This window comes from Beta vulgaris, chromosome 5 (assembly GCF_026745355.1).
Source record: "Beta vulgaris subsp. vulgaris cultivar EL10 chromosome 5, EL10.2, whole genome shotgun sequence".
In the NCBI taxonomy this organism is placed as follows: Eukaryota; Viridiplantae; Streptophyta; class Magnoliopsida; order Caryophyllales; family Amaranthaceae; genus Beta; species Beta vulgaris.
This window is the reverse complement of record NC_079206.1, coordinates 64,809,915-64,830,458: the sequence shown is the minus strand read 5'-3', so window position 1 is coordinate 64,830,458 and position 20,544 is coordinate 64,809,915. Positions and strand designations below refer to the sequence as shown.

Below are 20,544 nucleotides of genomic sequence, written 5' to 3'. Positions count from 1 at the left end.
ATTACAATAACACTCTAAAACTTGAGTTCCTCTCAAACTCAAGTTCCCACAGTAATCCCCTCTGATTACTGGAACTCTCCTCTCTCTTGCTTCTACTTCGAAGCCTCTACTCACTGACTTAACTCTAAGTCGTTACAAGAGTCACTCAACCCTTGTTCCCCAAAATACAACTCAAATTGTGTGAAACACTAGTAATTACGTTGAACTCAAATACTTAAGGAACTTAGGAACTCAATTAATAGTGCAACAGACCTTTTCAGAAAACACTTAAGATTTAGCAATAGAAATATATTTTCAGTTGGTGGATTGTAATGAAGCAGACTTCTCTTTTTATATTGAAGTCTTCTCATGCCAGTTCCACTTGTTCCTCCACTAAGTGTGAAGCAGTAACCCACGTAGAATCATTTTCCCACGTTCACACTTCTTGAGGAACAAGCAAAGTAATGGACAATCCACTAACAGTACGTGGTTTTGAACAGTTGAGAGAAATAAGGAATTTATTTAGGAAATCCATTTTTATTTATTCAGTAATAAAGAAAGGATCTTTATTAAAAATAAAAACTATTTTATTTATTAACAATATAATATTTCCTGGAAACTCTCTGTTAAATACTTTTTAAAGCCATTGTTGCATTAATTAAATTCCATGTAGTTCCTTAGTATAAAGCAACGTAAATTACTTACATAAATCCTAAGTACATACTCTTGAACTTAGACTTCATGTCATCCCTTTAAATCTTCAACTCTGAAGATTAATACGTCACATTCCTTGAAGGAACTCTAAAACACGAATGAGTTCCAGAGGAACTGAGCAGGTAGTTCCTGAGGAACTGAGCAGCAGGTAGTTCCTGAGGAACTGAGCAGCAGGTAGTTCCTGAGGAACTGTGAAACCAAATGCATCTGGAACGGAACAGCAGATAGTTCCTTAGGAACTGTGAATAGTTCCTTGAGGAACAGCAGACAGTTCCTTGAGGAACAGCAGACAGTTCCTTGAGGAACAGCAGACATTTCCTTGATGAACAGCAGACAGTTCCTTGAGGAACAGCAGACAGTTCCTTGAGGAACTGTCCCTTGAGGAATTTGTCCCTTGAGGAATTGTCCCTTGAGGAACTGTCCCTTGAGGAACTTGTCCCTTGAGGAACTGTTACAAGAACTATAATCATGGATCATCACTTAGGAACTTCGTTCTTCTCTTGGAGTTCCAACTCAGGAACTTCACTTATTATCTTTAGAAAGCACTATTATTAATCACTGAATCTTGCACACATAAAACTTATAAACCTTGTTAGTTATTACTTTAGTTTGTCATCATCAAAACCATAGTGGCTCAACAATTTCCCCCTTTTTGGTGATGACAAACCAAGGTAAAGTAATATAAAAACTAACACAAAGAAAATGTAATATAACAATGCAAGATCATTTTAAGTAGAGAATGAATCACAAGAAATAAGTTACTTTGTCATTATCTTCCCCCTTTTGACATCATCAAAAAGCGTATTATTTTTCAAGAATTAGTGATCAATCTTCCAAACTTATAGTGACACTACACCACCATAAATATATAATTAATGGTCAACCATGAGTTTAAATTTTTCAATTTGCTCAAACATCAATCTAGTAATATTAGCCATCCTCATGCACATGTTAATCGATTAGTTAAAGAAGCTAAAGCATGCTAAACATAAACCATCATTTTACCAAAGTGCAATCCATAGGATAGAAAATAAAAAGAATGTCCAACAAAATTCAAAGAGAAGATCAAAGGCTCATGTTTATGAAGGAATGGTAGATAAGCTAAAAGATATATGAATTGGTCACTTGTTCCTCCACCATTACCTTTCCTAAACTTTCAGTTTACTTTGTGATCTGCCTTTGAAAACACACCTCAGTTCCTTTCGAATAACATGCAGTTCCTTACTTCTTCTTCTTCTTTTTTTTTTTATATTTTGAATAGATTCTGCTGTCTGTTCCTTGATTTAAGTTTCAAGGAATTAATTAATTCCATTTCTTGACTTTAGATTTGATACTAAAGGAACATACATGGGACTACTAGAACCCATAGATTTTATGACAGTTTTGTAGAAGTAGGAACTTGAATAACTTATGGAACGATGAATCTCTTCTCTATCTCCCTCTCACACATCTCTCCTTTTATTCTCCTGTTTGCTCTCATATTTTTATTTCTTCTTTGTCTCCCTCAATCTCTCCTTTTTCATCTCCATATCAATTCTTCCTCAAACTTTGTTTTTCTTTCCTTAATTCCCCCTCAAATGTTGCATCATCAACAATATTTAAAGTTATAGTGGAGGAACACAAATTGAAGAATTTGGATATATGGTGAACTGAATAGAAGAAACAGGTATGTAAATTTGATATGAAAGGTTTGGAGTAATTTTTGAGATCTTTAAAAATAAATGATGGTATAGGAGGTTTGATAATTTAGAGAATAATATTGCTCGTTTAGACACATAATTGGACATTCATATGTAATGCACTTGGTGTGGGTGGAATGTATAACAAATGAGTTCCTTGAATGAAAGAAACTACACTTTTTACTTCTCTTCCTTTTGACTAACAATTAGCAATATGGACAGTAAGGGTAATATTACAAAGAAATCAGTGAGTCATCTTTTAAATTTAACTCATGACTATGCATAAAACATAGAAACAATTGTGGTGACACACATTTATAAGGAAGACATATCACAAAAACTCTACATTATACACGCTAGATGAATTTGCCATTTAGAGAAAAACAAGACATCATAACTCACTTAACATAATCATCTCTACAATTTATATGCCTTTTTAGTGAGAGAAATTTAAATACTTCACTAGATAAACGCAAAGAACAACAGGTGCCATATATAGTTCCCCCTCACTAAGGCGATCATAACGTCTAATTATTAGAATTAGGAACCCACATTTTCATGAGTTCCTTTCTTGAACACACATTAGACTTATTAATAAATAACTCAGTTTTAGACTTGAAGTCAAATTTGGACATTAGACATAACTGAGCAATTTCTTTGTCCCAAAGTTTCTCAGCCTTATCACTTTGGCTTTTTAATATTTCAAGTCCTCTATAATCATCTAGTGTTCTCAACGATAATTCAATTAATTTGGTTTTGGAAAAAGATTGAAGAGTAGTGGAATTTACCTCATTAAATGGAACTGTATCAGTTTCATTTAATTTTGCAAAGAGACAGAGGTTTACAGTCTCTTCATCAGGTTGTTCCTCTTCGTCTTCAGAATCTATTTCTTCCCACGCGTCTATCATGGCTTTCTTGAAGTTAGGTTTGGCAAAAGTCGACTTGTTGTATCTATCTTTAGATAGTTCCTTGCCTTTGCCTTTTCCTTTCTCGTTTTCCCAAAGAGGACAATCTCTTATATGATGATCAGTTTCTCCGCATTTAAAACAACCATTTTTAGTTTTGGAACTAGCTGGTTTTCTATTCGAGTTCCTTCCTTCACGGTTTCCAGGCTTGTAGTTCCTGTATAACTTTTTCATCTTTCTGACAAGCATGACAGCTTCTTCTTCATCAGGTTCCGACTCGTCAAGTTCCTCTGCCTTAAGAGCTAATCCTTGGTTCCTGGAACTCTCAGGGACAACCGTTCCTAGATGCAATTCGTGGGTAATCAAAGATCCTGCCAGTTGTTCAATATTGAACTTGGTAAAGTCCTTCGTTTCGAACAAAGCAGTGACCTTTGTTCTCCAACGATCATCTTGAGGCAAGCTCCTTAGGATTTTCCTAACCTGTTCATCAGTGGGAATAATTCTTCCAAGAGAAACTAATTCATTAGTGATGTTAGTAAATCGTGTAAACATATCTTGAATTGTTTCTTTTGGTTGCATTTCAAAACGTTCATATTTTGACATTAAAAGATCGATTTTGGAACGCTTAACCTCATTAGTTCCTTCATGGGTGACTTGAAGGAGATCCCAAATTTGCTTTGCGCTCTTACACCTCATGACCCTATTATGTTCATGAGGTCCAAGACCACAATGCAGTATTTTGACAGCCATGGCATTGATTTCATATTTTTCAAAATCTTCTTTTGAAAATTCAGTCATTGGTTTAGGAACTACCTCGTTTTCAGCATTAGTCGTTGTTACCTCGAAGTCACCAACTTCGATAACCCTCCAGACTTGGTAGTTCTCTGCCTTGATGAAAATTTCCATACGATTTTTCCAATATGTATAGAATTTTCCGTTGAACATTGGAGGCCTTTGCGTGGAGTAACCTTCTACGAGTTTCTCGTGCGTATCCATCTTCTTCAGGAACTTTACTCAACAAGGTTGCCTGTATTTCCTGAGCTCCGGCTCTGATACCAATTGATATTTCAATGGAACACGTACAAGAGGGGGGGTGAATTGTACTTTGTAACTTTTGGCAAAGTTTCTTGCGGAATTATAAAGGAACAGTGATATGAGAGGCAAAGAAATATAAAATTGAGGAAACTTCTTAACACTATCAAGAAGTGAAAACCTCAAAAACTTTATTATTGCAATCACTCTATTATAATAACACTCTAAAACTGAGTTCCTCTCAAACTCAAGTTCCCACAGTAATCCCCTCTGATTACTAGAACTCTCCTCTCTCTTGCTTCTACTTCGAAGCCTCTACTCACTGACTTAACTCTAAGTCGTTACAAGAGTCACTCAACCCTTGTTCCCCAAAATACAACTCAAATTGTGTGAAACACTAGTAATTACGTTGAACCAAATACTTAAGGAACTTAGGAACTCAATTAATAGTGCAACAGACCTTTTCAGAAAACACTTAAGATTTAGCAATAGAAATATATTTTCAGTTGGTGGATTGTAATGAAGCAGACTTCTCTTTTTATATTGAAGTCTTCTCATGCCAGTTCCACTTGTTCCTCCACTAAGTGTGAAGCAGTAACCCACGTAGAATCATTTTCCCACGTTCACACTTCTTGAGGAACAAGCAAATAATGGACAATCCACTAACAGTACGTGGTTTTTAAACAGTTGAGAGAAATAAGGAATTTATTTAGGAAATCCATTTTTATTTATTCAGTAATAAAGAAAGGATCTTTATTAAAAATAAAAACTATTTTATTTATTAACAATATAATATTTCCTGGAAACTCTCTGTTAAATACTTTTTAAAACCATTGTTGCATTAATTAAATTCCATGTAGTTCCTTAGTATAAAGCAACGTAAATTACTTACATAAATCCTAAGTACATACTCTTGAACTTAGACTTCATGTCATCCCTTTAAATCTTCAACTCTGAAGATTAATACGTCCCATTCCTTGAAGGAACTATAAAACACGAATGAGTTACAGAGGAACTGAGCAGGTAGTTCCTGAGGAACTGAGCAGCAGGTAGTTCCTGAGGAATTGTGAAACCAAATGCATCTGGAACGGAACAGCAGATAGTTCCTTAGGAACTGTGAATAGTTCCTTGAGGAACAGCAGACAGTTCCTTGAGGAACAGCAGACAGTTCCTTGAGGAACAGCAGACATTTCCTTGATGAACAGCAGACAGTTCCTTGAGGAACAGCAGACAGTTCCTTGAGGAACAGCAGACAGTTCCTTGAGGAACTGTCCCTTGAGAAATTTGTCCCTTGAGGAACTGTCTCTTGAGGAACTGTCCCTTGAGGAACTTGTCCCTTGAGGAACTGTTACAAGAACTATAATCATGAATCATCACTTAGGAACTTCGTTCTTCTCTTGGAGTTCCAACTCAGGAACTTCACTTATTATCTTTAGAAAGCACTATTATTAATCACTGAATCTTGCACACATAAAACTTATAAACCTTGTTAGTTATTACTTTAGTTTGTCATCATCAAAACCATAGTGACTCAACACAAACAAATGTCATTCTGCTACCTGTACTCTCGCCTCCTTCACACAATCAAATGAGATATTAAAAATGTGTGTTTCAAAACTCGAACCCTTGACCTCTCATTTTATATGCTAAAGCACTAACCAACTACAACACAATACTCGGTTGATTTTTTTTTTTTTGGAGAGGGGATCATTTAAAGACAAAGATAATAATTCTATTTTTGAAGGATTCAAATGCACGTTGGTAAATAATCCGAGGCGTATTACCGGGGACACGAACTAGTTATACATACAAAATACATTGGACTTCATGAGACATGAATAACTCACATCATATGCATTCAGAAAATCAGGACCACTTCTTTTCTGGTGAAAGGCAAAAGCGAAAAACTGATACATTTACGCTCAGGAAACTCACAGCTTCTAACCCTCATCCTTAACGCACTTGTTAGAATGACAATATACATTATACAAGTGCATGTACCACCTCTATCAGGTTGCACTTACTTGGTTATAGCATAATTTCGAAGCAGCTACAATTGTAACGAACAGCTTCACGCGTCATACTCAAGCCTAGAATCAAACAGGCTCACCAAAATCCCCAACCAAGGATTTTGATCCTAGTCATCCTACAGCCTGGAATCAAAAGTTCACAAGTATTTTAACCAAACTAACATTTGCTAGCCAATATACAAGGGACTAGTCGTGGGAGAAAGTTAGTACTGTAGGAGCTAGGTTGCAGTCTCTTTGATGCTTTTGGCCAACCAAATAGCGGTTTCCCTGGGAGACACCTTCTCAGGTCCGAAAGGCTTCAAGAGCACACTAAGTTCATCATACCTCTCGTGCTGCAAAAGTCTGGCACTAAACTCGAGCAAACCTTCTAATGCTTCAGCGCGTTGTTGGTATGATGTAGTATCAAAACGTCGTTGCCTGGAGTCTGATGATGATTTGCTGGATACATTACTGACTTGATTATTAGATTCAGTGCCCAGATTTGGCGGCTTGGTTGAGGTTCGATCAATGGTCTGCACTGTACACTTGTCCTTCATCAATGAGCGGTCAGCAACATTTGGGGAGGTGGAGGAACACTGAGCAGAGGTTGATGAGGTTCTATTTACAGTGTAAAGGGGGTTCTCAGAAGATGCTAATGGGAACTCTGCAATCTTGTCAATGCGTGGGGCATTGACAGATACATCAGGAGAGTCGACATTGTGAAGGAAACCGACATTGGGTTTATACCGTGTTGTGTGGTCTGCTGTCTTGTTGCTTGAGATTGACAGTGGTAGGGAAGCTCTCCGCGCTGATCTTGTATATTTGGTTGTCGGAGTATGTGACATGGGAAGCTGCATGTGAGCAATTCAACAGAAGGTTTCGAATTAAATGTTGCCATATGCAACGCTTGCAAAAGTTTAGGGGTTAGGGGAGCGGGGGCACAGAATAAATAAACAGAACGTGAGTATTCTCAAGAGTTGGGAAGTGTAAAACCAGCCAAGTTAAAGGGGTCAAAGCGCAGGGATGAAAGAATCAACAAACAAGAAATGAGTATTATCATGCATGACTCGCAAGAACATGTGCTAACAAGACCCAACTGAAAGGTCTGAACTCTTAACAGGGGAAGATAATATTACAGCTTATCCAGTAGGCAGTTTTATAGTTTCATAAGATTATTTTTGTTTGAGTGTTCGCAGTAATTTATAAGGTGGTAATGGGAAAGGGAAATTTATGGCGAAAAGGAGATACCCGGGAGTGAACAAGCACTACCATGGATAGTTGGACACCGATATAGGTTTACTTGCAGTTAACATACAAAAGCAATTACCATTATCGTCATATCTTACTGCCTATTAAATGGGCATAGATGTAAACAACCTACAGAGGACTACCTAGTCTTTAGCTAATCTCTTTTATATCATTCCCACCGCCATCTTCAACTATTCAATGATCTTTAGCTATTACTTTCTCCATGTTGAAACTTTACCCACTTCGTTTGACACATAGTTTAATAAGGATGTTATGTGGGTCAAGAAAATTGGTACTGGGTTAAGCATTTTGTTCATATCTTGATTTATTGGAGATAGTGGTGTTTGTCGAAAATTATATTTTGTAATGTGCAGCCAAGGAAATGGGTAAAGTATTGTGAGACAACCTTAGAAAGAAAATGGGTAAGTGGATAGAATGAACTTACAGAGGTACGATTGGAAGCATTAGAAGATATCTTTGAGGGTGTTGACAACCTCCTATAGGCAGCAGAACCTTTTGCGGGTGTTGATAACCTTGGGGTTCTTGAAACATTAGAAGCTCTGGAAACTACAGGCTTATCAACACCAATCTCCTTGTGAGTGCTACCAGTGGACATATCCTCAAACTTTCGGTTCAAATAAGTTGAAAATTCCTGCTGCTGTCTAATACAAGAATATGGGGAATCCGGTTCAGCTCCAGAGATGCTGGGATTCTGGGTCCGGTCATTACTGTATGATGATCTTCTTTTCTCTCTGTCGACGAGCTTTGGAATCTCCTCGGACTCTAGGAATCTAGTTCTCCTTGGGTTATCATAATAGGATATTGGTAAAGTGTTTCTTCTGGGACTCCCAAACTTCAGATTAATTTTGAAAACATGAGGCTGGAGATAAGGATGCCTGAGCAGTTCAGCAGCCTGAAACAGTGAAGTCAAAAACATATTCACATCAATTAGTCATCCGGACCAATTGGCTGTAATGATCCAGTCAGAAAATATCGAAAGAAATCATCCAAACAATAAAAAAAAAAAGTAAATTTATTCTAGAAAAACACTAGAAAATGAGCAAAAAAAAGTTATAATCAGTAACATTCAGTTTCATCAGTAATAATGAGTTGGGTTGGATAAAGATTAGGTGAAGAAACAGGGCCTCAGTGGCATATACAACATCACGACCATCCAATGATGAAAATACTCAGAAAGTAGAGAATTCATACACTGGGCCGAAGTTCAGGATTTTTCCTCAGCATGCTCTTAACAAGACCCCTACTGCAAAATGGGAAGACAAGGTGAAGTGAGAAAATCCACAAGGATGAGCTACAATACACAGCAAGTATGAAGATAAAGGCACAACCATAAACAAATAAGCGAATTTGTCCTACTAGACAACTCAAAATGCACAAGAAAGTTATCAAACCCTGCAAAGATCAAGCACTTACAATCCACCAGAATACATGGTTGGAAGCGGGGAAACAATCGACTTATTTATTTTGTTGATCAGTGCTTGCATGTCCTGCACAAACAAGAGGATAAACAAAGTCATTCCCAAGAAAATGAACGTAGAATCATAAATACAAGAAGGAAACAAGATAAACAAAATGTCACATAAAAGACACTGTTAAATTTTCAAGATTCAAATTCTAAGGAAGCCTTTAATAGTGTTTATGTAACATAGATTCTCAATGAAAATGTGAGGCACAAAGATAATATAACGTCATCCAGAGATACATGAAAGATAAGATTTACAGAAACTAATGTTGGCAAATTAATATAAGCAACTTACAAAAGCTTTAAATGCAGGTCTCAATGCAGCCATTTCGTAGATGCAGCATCCTGCAACAGAAACATGTCAGGTGGCAGTCCAACAGATAGGAAGGAAGAGGGACGCGCAAATGTCCAAAAGGTGTTTTAAGTCACAGATTTAACAAACCTAGTGACCAAATGTCAGACTTTGAGCCATAAGGTATATCAGCTAGAAGTTCAGGGCACATATAACTAGGAGTTCCAACAACCTGCATTTAGGAGGTGAACCAAAAACTTCAGAGTTCAGGCACATGCAAAATCAGAATTTGTGAAGTTCACCACCGCATCAACAAACTACTTACAGAAGAAGCAAGATCATCTGAAGTTAATAGTTTGGCCAGACCAAAATCACCTGTGTTCATCAATTGAGAAGGTCAATATTAAACATTAAAAATGTATCATAATGCACCAGTTGAAATGATAGCGTTAAATTACCAAGACGTATGTCTTGATCTTTCATCAAAAATATATTTGAGCACTGCAGCAAGAGAAGACCAAGGTCAGCGCAAAGATAGACCTAGAGTATTGACAGAGGAATTGACTAACACTAGCAAAATTTCTGTAAAACCTGACTCACCTTAACATCTCGATGCAGAATATGGTTCATATGCAGGTAATCAAGTGCCATTAGAAGCTGAACCAGCCACTTGCAAAGTTTCTACAAGATCTCAAACATATTAACTAAACATAATGCGGCTGCATAAGCAAGATAGACTATGGAAAGCTGAAGTATAATTCTAGCAAAGATATCTTAATTTGCAGCTTACTACATACCTCTTCAGTGAAGTTGATGCAATTAGTTTTCTTGATGGCCTCTTGCCTATAAGCAAATCAAGAAGATTAAAAAGATTATAAATTTGAAGACAATGCAGGCTAACAATTAATCAGCTCCAGCACACATATGCAAGAAATTAGGACAACTTACATGTCACCTCCTTCACAATAACCAATAACGATGCAGACATAGCAACCCTGTGATCCAGCATAAAAAAAAAATCAACAATGTTTACAAACGAATGCTTGCATAGTATATGCTATTACCATTTCCTTTTGGCACCTTAATTACAATTTTCTTTCTGAACAGCAACAAACTTCAGATAAAAGTTACAAAATAATGTCCAAAGGAGCAGATTATTACAGACTTTCAAGATCTAGAAAATAATTCTGCAAACTTCTCAAGACAACACAACATCCAAGGACATCATAGAAAACTGAGGATGTTTCAAATTCGTTTAGCTTCAGAACATATGAGTTAAGACACCAAACAATAAAAGTACTTAGAAACGTTTATAAAGCTACCAAAAAGGAGCATATATACTAACCCTCTCCACCCATGAGTCTTTGTACTCGACGACAAAAGGATGCCTTATTTTAGATATCAGCTCTTTCTGCAAATCACCGGGAATAGATCACATTTCAGTCATTAATAACAAAGAGAGTACTGTATAGGCAATTGTTTGCTTGCAGAGAAGATCAAGATGAATACAATGTGCTCTAAATCATAATATAAACAAATAACTTTTCCTCTACATTGATAAAGCCATCTCTTGGTGTCTGTAGTCCGTATATTTAATCCACCAATTCATCATATTTTAGCATGGGAATAAAAGCTTTCTAAGTGAAGCTTGAATTACGTATTTACATAGTTAAAAATTATAACAGCAGAAAGCAGAGCAGAACGAAAATGCAATCTAAATTTAACATATTAAAAAAAATTAAGTACATCTGAAACCGACCTCTTGGTGAGCAGATCTGCGAGTTCTATCAGTCTGTCGAGCAAGTCGGATCTTCTTCATGACATACCTAAATAGAATATCACCATCAGAACAAGCACCACACAAGAATGTGCCTAAATGTTGGTGTCATTAGATTCTCAAACTGTTATTCAAAGCAAACAGGTGAGAGATGAACTCACTTCTTTTTCTCAAGTTTGTGCCGCACAAGAAGGGCTGAACCAAAGGCACCCTTTCCAATCTGCTCTAGTACCTCATAATTCTCCATTTCTACCACCAATATCTTATACCTCTCACTTCTAGCGCTGTCAGAAACAAGTCCTACTCCTAACAATTACAAGCAAATAAACATGAAACTATATTCCGAGGAACCATAAAAAATGATTCAAATATAGCAAAGCAGCAAGTACATCAATGTCACTTGTACAGCTTCAGACTATCCCATTCTTATTAACATATGAATCAAACTAGCACAACATCACCATTCCCTGCATGATCCAATCTACAACTTATACTAAGGATAGAGCTGTAGCAAGTATCACATACATGAAACAGAATTTACACATTGCAACACCAAAATTAAGCGACTTCAATTCTTACAGAAACGACTAAATGACAAACTTTTTTGTTAGCGTACAATGAAAAAGGGACGATGTAATTCCACTTGCATGGTCGCCATCCCATTAACTCTCTTGTTTGCTAACAATCCGATTGCCATTTAGCCAAACTCGATTCTTATTAGCAATACTCAACCTCACACTCAATTAAGTCAGCAGAAAACTGGATAATTGATATTTACACAGTACCCAAAACTAGTCATCAAACACTTATCACAAAGGGTTTTAGTAGGTACTGTGGATAGCTAAGTGAAATCTTTCATACCAGTTAAGTGAAGTAAAAGAGAAACAATATCTTACTTACACACTGACACACACTTTAAATATGTCTCACAGTATTGCTAAATTTCAAGAAAACAGGAAATGAAAGTGACTAATCCTCTTACTTGACCACATATTAAAGTCCTAGCTTACAAATTCTTGAAATTTTTTGTTTTTTCAGAAAAAGTAGAATAGAAAGCTTCAATCAGTCATAGCTTATAACATATGCTAAAACCCTAGCGCAAAAATCGTATAAAAATTCAAAAAATAATGTGCTTTCAACAAAAAGGTTTCTATAACACATGCCAAACAAGCATCATTGAGTTACCCACGGCCAAAAATCAAGCATAAACTTACTCAAAGAACCCCTTTTCCACTTTCTTAAGAAACCAAACAACCAAATTTTCTCGATTTCAAAAAAACATATACATGTTTGCTCTAAAAAATTTGGATAATTTCTTAGCAAAAATGCAAACAAAAACAAAGTAATTAGTACCCATTAAACATACAAACACAATAAACAAAACCCATAACCTAAAATCCCAGATAAAGCTAAAAACTTAACTAAAACCCTTCAAAAAAAACTCAAAATTCCAAAATAAAACCAAAAACCCAGAAAAAATAAACTACATTGCACTCATTTTTAAGCAAGAAACCAAGAAAAAGATTAAAACTTTAAACACAAAGATAGAGAAGAGTACCTTAAAATGAAGCATGCTGAGGTAAAACAGATCTCTTACAGTATTTATTTTTCCCGCTCTTCAACAAGTATAAATGGAAAAATGAAAGAGAACCAAAGACAAAGATAAAGTGATAATAAAAATATAAAAATAAAGTTTTTAGAATTCAAAGTTCAAAAATAATATAGAGAAGAGAGAAAGAAGAGGGAGGAAAATACAGAGGTCAAAAGAGAGAGTGGAAGAAAAAGACAGGAGAAGTAAAGCAAAGTGAAGTTAAGAGGAGAGAGAAAATTTTGTGTATGGAGATCCCCGTGGTTTGGATATTAACTAGTTATGTTATGCCACGTGAGCTTGATTAATGGTATCACCCTTTATATAATACTCCCTCCGTCCCATATTATAGTGCTTCTTTCCTTTTAAGGTGTCCCAAAATATAGTTCTTGTTTCCATTTTTTATTTCACACATTTCCATGATTTTCCTAGAAAAATTGTGCCACCATTATTTATTTGCTTCTTGGAAATAGTTTTTTGCTTTGTTTATTCAACTCAAAGGTTGAATGAGTCATGCATTTAATTCTCTTTCACCACTTATAGTCATTCTCTCTCCTAAAATCAGCTTATCCCCATAACATTTTTTTTCAATACACAAACACTCTTTACATTTTTCTTAGATTCTATTTACCTTAATAAACGTGAAAAAATAGAATCAGGCACTATAATATGGGACGGAGGGAGTAATAAAGTTTTGGGTTATATATAACTATATATACTCCCTCCGTCCTATTTAAATGAAACATTAGGTGAAATAAAACTATTTATTGATCAATTTTGACTCTAATCTATCGCTATCATATAAAGAAAAACATAATCAAGTGGTATCTTGTTAGATTCGCTTGATTCATACTCCCTATGCTTTTATATATTTGCTACATTTTCCAAAAAGGGTTGCTTTTTTTTATTTGCTACATTTCCTTATTAGGAGACTTGGCCCACCAAAAAGTATAGTATTATATTTATTTCCCCTCTTCTTCCACCAAAAAGTATTACTTTTTTTCCTTTTATTTAATGCTAAAGGGGTCAAAAAGTACACCAAAAAAGAATGAAATGGACATTTCCTAAATTTTTGTGTAAACAAGAATGTAGCAAATAAATAAAAGTGGAGGGAGTACTATCAAATTATAATTTTTTTTATATTTTTTATATGTGCACAATTAAAGATATTAATGATTAAAGAAACGTGTTGGATTGCATGAAAAAACAAATATTTTATTTAAAACAGGACGGAGGAAATAATAAAATTTGGATTATTGAAGCAAAATGAAATTTTGGATTATCAAGAATTAAGCACTTCCAAGAAGGTCAAGGATTTGATAGTATAAATAATTGAAGAGAAAATTCCATGTTTTGTCGGCAGCTGAGCATTTGGTGGGCAATGGTGGAAGGTTTTTATATCAAAAGATAACTTTATGTTAAGGTAGGGGGAGGATGTATCTAATAGGATGATTTTAGTTGATTAGTGTTTTGTGAGTGGTGGTTAAGGCTGCTATAGAAATATATTTTATGAGAAATGTTGTAGATTAGTTTTTTTTGTGTTTGATTACTAGTATATATAAAAAGATAAAATAAAGACGAATAAAGAAATGTGAGGGCGATAATGGATGAAAGAACACGGAAAGTAGTAAAATATGGTTTTTGATTTCTTGGAAAATTAGTTTAAAAATAGACGATTTCTTACAAGACAAACCTTTCATCGTCTTAGCTATTACAAACCACGTAAAGCAAGAGGCAAAAGTCTGTTTCCTAAAACATAGTTTCCAACCAAGTGATCAACTAGTTTATAACACTTTTCCAGTGCACAACCAATCTTGACAATATATATATATATATATATATATATATAATATATATATATATATATATATATATATATATATATATGCAGTTGTTTGGTTGAATGAAGTGGTATTCTTTAAAGTTTGGCCTACGAAACTGATCAAAGTTTACGTATGATAATGGGTCAGCTTTTGCCAAAAATATTAGCTCATTGAGGCAAGGAGTTGGGCTAGTATACTTCCTACAATACATGAAAATTTTAACTTTTTATGAAAATGAGTTCTTAAGTTCAAAGCAGATAAAGCTAATATTATCTTTAAAAGTACTTCCATTATTATGAAAAGACTTTACCAAAAGTTTTTACCAATAGTATACAACTAATTGTCTAATTCATTTGTTCCTAAATAGAGTGTCCATTTTTTTTGGGGCACAATTATTAAGAATAACTCATGTGTAGAATCTTAGTTGTATTAAATCATAATTAAATATAGAAATTGGTATACTTTTTATGAATTGTTTATTAAGGAGAGAGAATGTGGCCCATATGGGGAAGTAGCTGATATTATAAAAATTGAAAGCAACAAATATATTAATTGGTGGACTCATACCAAATAAGGAAATGGAAAATCTTTTTGAAACATACATAAATTGGAAAATGGGAACTCTATTTAGGGATGGAGGGAGTAAATGAGTAATGGACGTTTCATATAGCTTTAAAAAGCAAGCGAGGGAGATGTGCCAAGCTGGCCCTAGCATTTTCCCCCTTCTATCTCCTCTCTTCCGCTCCATAAATCTCAGCCCCCTGCTCGCTGATGACTTGGGTTAGGCTTCTCCTACCACATGTTGCCGGCGAGCCCACACTCCCCTCTTTTCGCTCCCTCCGACACTTTCAAGATCTGTCGGGGTTGGTCGCCAGTGATATTTAGAGGTGGTTTTTAGTAGTTTGTTGTTATTTTTCTTGGCTTTTTTGTTTTCAATAATTCTCTTCATTAGCTTGATGGCATTTCTTCCTTATCTTTTATGGTTTTTTTCTCCCATCATGTATGGATTTCTTTCCCCCCACCTTTGGTGGATTATCTTCTCTTATTTGTTGTTGGGTTGTCTTCTCTCATTCTAGTGGAGAGCTCAAATGGCTGGTTGGATTGAAGATCTAGGCCTTGAAAATTATTTTTTCTCCTTCGATGCTATACAAAAGGTGGCTACAGTTTGGAAAGATACATAGACATCGAAAAAATCACGATGAGATTCTACAGCCGGACGGAAGTGATGCAATTAGTGAACTAGGAGCCAAAAAAGTAAGTACTATTTAGCTTATTATCAATACTATTAACTATTGCATGTTGGCCATAAAAAAGAAAAGCAAATGAGGGAGTAATTTCCTAGGAAGACAAGTGGTTTGTACTATCACTTTGTAATAAACCTCCAAAGTTGAATTTTAAGAGTTGAGGACACAAGTACACAACTCACAATTAGGAGAAAATCAACTAATGAATGCCGTAAAGCAGTTTGGTATTGTCTGAAGTAGACACTTATCAAGCTACTTAGACAAGATCGGATCTGAAAATGACTACTTAATGATGGGCTTCTAATGCGGTGACAATTCAAACATGTTATTCACAATTAATATTTTCTTTTTTGGAATAATTCACAATCTATATTACTTTCTCCGTCTTTTTTCGATGTAACACGTTGATTTTGAGTATTATTCTCTACCTCCTTTTGACTATCAACTAGTTACTAGGTTCAGGTTTATGTCCCGAATAAGAAAAAAATTTCATTTATTAATATAAAACTTTATGATAATAACACTAAATACAACTTAGTCTAGTGATTAAGACTTTAGTATATATACTTGAGGTCTCGAGATCAAACCCTATATTACACAATTTCTAAATTTTTTTATTGTACATGGATTACATGAACTAAAACTCCCTAGAGTCTTTTAATATATTTGTACTAGAATTTTTTGCACGCGATGCGTGCTTGAATTTTTTTTCGAAACAGAAACTCGATTTTCTTCGGCGTAAGAGTCACAATTTGAACATAGACATACGAACTATAATTGTTTCTAGTTGCAAAATTTGATTGGTTTAGTTTCTGTCACTTAAATATCTCACTTAATAGAAAAAAATAGGTCCAAATATATGTAAAAGTTTCATTATATATAGGAAACACTGTAAAAAAGTAAATAATTTTTTTCATTATCTAACTTCTAAATTTTGATTTCATTACAAATACACCTCTATTTTTTATCATGACCCACCATTAATTGTGAATGGTTCTTGAGAATAGTGATTAGTAAGTAAATTTTTGTATATATTTTTGTATGTATTGACGTTCTAGGTTATTAGCTAGTTTTAGTTTGTATGTTAATTTTAAGTTTTAATAAAGTTTCCTGATTATTTGAGTGATTTGCGTGATTTTCTCAATTGTATGGGTGAATTGTAAAGTTTCTTCTTTTAAGTGATTTTTGAGTGAGTGTTGTAAATTTATTTTAGGTAGTTTTCTTTGAATGCCGATTTTGATTTTGACATTCCTTTCGTAATTTAGAAAGAGAAGGGGGGCAAAATAGGCGTTTCAAAAGAGGACACCATTGCTCCCCCTTCCCTTATATAATAGAGATAGATAGTTAAACATATAGAAAAAAGAAATGAAGTTACAATAATTGTAACCTTGCTTATAATATTATGTCAACCTCATACTAATTAGGGCAAGGTAACATCTACAAGTATCCTCTATTTTCCACAAACACCATATATCCATGATGACAATGAATATACATAGTAATAAATGAGCAGAAAAGAAATATCATAAAAATAAATATATAGGGTAATATGTCCTTATCCGACTCGAGACATCGTACATAAGAAGAGATTTGCCCACTTAAGAGTATATATTCTACTGTACCACATAAGAGTACCTACCATTTGAGGAGGAGCAAATACTTATATAGTTCTATATGTTATATGAAAATTGTGGCACCTTTCTGTACTTCTATTACAGTTTACAAGTGCACTAAAGGGGGCGAAAAAAGCCTAAATAGAATGGAAAATATAGGTGGCCCCTTAATATTGGGGTCTTGAGCGATTGCTCACTCTGTTAATGTGTCTAATACCTCTCTGCTGACTAAGGATTGGAGTTATCCCATTCGATTGATCATTTCAAAGTCCCAACAGAGCTAAAAAAGAGGTCACGTAGCTAACAACTATGACCAACTTGATCCTAAGGTAGAAAGCACTTTGGCCAACTTTGACCACTAATTTATTTAATAATGAATAACTTTAAATCATGAAAAGTTGATATTTCAAAATCACCATGTTGAGATGAATCTTACAATATTATAGACGGTTAAGGGTTAGGGTCATGTGTAAGGTGAGCAACTGGATAGGATCCGAAAAATATAAGGGTCTAACTCTATTAGTTGTCTACCTGAAGGAAAAAAACCTAAATTTGATTACAAACTATTCCTTTCCAATATTGTGGAGTGTAATGTTGGATGCAAATTCAAAGAGATTAATTTCTATTTGATATTTTTCTTCTTCTCTTCATATTCTCCAAAAAAAAACCATTAATAACTCTTGCTTCTCTTTCTATTCACCAAGAAAATGTAATCTTTATAATTTATTTCAGCACAAGGTCCCTAATTTTATGAGATGGCCATGAACAATATCCTACATGATTATAGTTTTTTTTTACGTATAAAACTACACATGACGATAAAAGTCAGTATGTGAATAGTATCAAAGTACCAAATGTAAATATTAAGGGGGGGATTCAATGCTAAAATAACCTTTTTTAATTTTAAGGAGCACTTTTGTTATTTATATTGATCATATTTTATATCTTATACTAGGTTATTGTAATTTCACCTAACCTAAAACTTATTCAGCACAAAAGGAGTATCTCTTGCAAAATCTATCGTCACCTTGAACAATGTATATTCAAATTTCAAGGTTACTTTCCTGTATATTTATCCATTTGGATTTATCCAAATGAGTAAAAATAGCATAAAATGAAGAAACTAACAAAAAAATATTATTGGATGTACTGTCCTTTACAAAAATTCCATTAGTTAGAGGTACAAGCAAAATCTAGTTTACTTTCCTATCTTTTTCCCTCTTTTCTCTCCCTCAAAACCCTAGTTTTCTTTATTGGCAAGGACTTCCATCATTTTTTTGCAATTCTCTTTTTTTTCCTAGTTTTTGTTTATGGACAACAAGAAATTAAATCTCCATTCTCTTTCTATTGGATAGTTGTACTACCCAATCATTGGGTTATTTTAACCCTTATATTGAGCTTTAATTTTTTGATAAAAATTTGTGAGTTGTCGTGATAGACGATATCAATTCTACATCTACAAACAATTGGACCAAATTTAGTTCTATTTCAAAACTACAAAATATCGAAATACCCTCTCATGGGAAGTTGTATTAAACAATGATGTGATGAAAGAATCACACAAAAGTGCATATCTCATTTACAACGATCGAAGTTTTGCCCGTTTAAATTTTAATTTAATCAAAATTGTTTACGTATTTCTTGGTTTTGTGTCGTCTTTCATTAATGAATCAATTTTACATTAAAAAAAAGTCTAGGCAAAATGTACATATATTATTGGATACTTTGTCTGTTTAATTTGGTCATATAAAGTATCCAAATAAACACACAAGGAATAAATTCTTTTTTAGTGTATTACCTAACCATCAATGAATACACCTATGAACATATTGGAAGTATGAGGGAGAGGCGGTAACTCAGTCGAGTACCAATCCGAATTTCAGGACATTGTTTATGGTTCTAATCCTCATCCCAATAATATGTTGGGCATTTAATTTTGGGTTGTTTGGTCTTGTTATTGGATAATATTATATGTGAAAGGATAATATTATATTGTAAAGGGTAGAATGATATTTTACTAGTCATAAGTCTGTATTGTAAACATTATAAATATTGAATGACAGGTTAACCTACAATAGGTTAATACAATTATTCTCCACACTTATACACTTGTACCCAGTCTCTGAGTTGGTGTACCTTACAGGCTAATAGCCTAATAAGAGTTGGTCTTCTGACCAATTATCTTTTCTAGTGAAAAAAGGAACATGTTAGAAGTTATAACAGATAGGTGGATCCAGATGCACTGCATTGCTCTAATTGACGGCAGAAATGGAAGAAGAAGTTGCCTCGCACTGCAAATGGAGTAGTTCCTAAAAATTTGGGACAGTACGTGGAAAGTCCCAAAAAGGAAGAGTATGGTACGTACCATCTACCACCTCTAATATTATCCAGGTTGGTGGCACACGGTTGGTTAATTAATAACTAAATGTGTGATACTTTAGTAATATGGTTGGTCAATTGTCATATTGTGAAAGGAATTTGATAGCTTTTCTCGATTTTAAATATGGGCACACCAAGCACTCAAAAGTCGCCATCGTCCATTACACGAACTTTATTAATCAAATCTAATGATAATATTTGGAGGGTGGCAAGATTAGATTTATGAAGTGATGCATTACTTGTCAATTGTGATTTAATTTGTGATGGGGAAAAAGAAAAGTACATTTAAATTGGCATGTATACTTATTATTAGAGTTATGCATGGACTATTAACATGGTTGAATATTCAAATCGTTACAATATTAGATTAGAAATTAAATATCTAATAACAAATAATATCCATAATTATTATCCAGTCTAATAAGTTTGGAGACTTCACCTTCTCAACATCAAAAAAAAAAAAAAAAAAAGAGATTAGAATGTTCTGAAATTTTAAAATTCCAACATATTATCAAGTTTATATGTCGTGGGACGTCAGCTGCATCGTTGATACCTATATATACTTTTTTTAAAGAAAAATTGCATAGAGGTATATACTTCTATTTCTATACCATCTGGTTAATTGATCTAAATAGGTAATTCTACAAGATGAAATGGACTGTGGGAGTATGTGACTTGAACAGTTGAACTAGTGATTAGGCTGTGCAGGTATATGTCCCTTTCTATCACATTGAAATTCATAATCAAATGTTTCTTTTGTCATGTGAATCGCTAGAAAC

The 20,544-nt window shown here is 34.3% G+C and overlaps 1 protein-coding gene across 1 annotated transcript; it reads right to left on the bottom strand.

Annotated features, from left to right (window-relative positions):
- Positions 1-6,139: 6,139 nt before the first annotated feature.
- Positions 6,140-12,971, bottom strand: LOC104894549 (serine/threonine-protein kinase Nek2). The gene is made up of 15 exons (XM_010680806.4): positions 12,677-12,971; positions 11,280-11,424; positions 11,101-11,167; positions 10,687-10,752; positions 10,290-10,336; positions 10,139-10,184; positions 9,942-10,022; positions 9,800-9,842; positions 9,667-9,716; positions 9,492-9,573; positions 9,345-9,394; positions 9,001-9,074; positions 8,779-8,830; positions 8,012-8,479; positions 6,140-7,169 (listed from the first exon to the last, which is right to left on the bottom strand). Exons 2-15 carry the CDS (start codon positions 11,363-11,365, stop codon positions 6,558-6,560), a joined length of 1,824 nt encoding a protein of 607 aa, XP_010679108.1. The 5' UTR covers positions 11,366-11,424; positions 12,677-12,971; the 3' UTR covers positions 6,140-6,557.
- Between the last annotated feature and the right edge of the window lie 7,573 nt (positions 12,972-20,544).

Bases quoted from the DNA above. Each gene is read 5' to 3' on its own strand.
- LOC104894549 (XM_010680806.4), bottom strand. From the start codon at position 11,365: ATGGAGAATTATGAGGTACTAGAGCAGATTGGAAAGGGTGCCTTTGGT. The intron at 11,168-11,279 runs GTGAGTTCATCT...TATTCTATTTAG, and splicing joins CACAAACTTGAGAAAAAGAA to GTATGTCATGAAGAAGATCC. The intron at 10,337-10,686 runs GTTAGTATATAT...GCTGGATCACAG, and splicing joins AAGACTCATGGGTGGAGAGG to GGTTGCTATGTCTGCATCGT.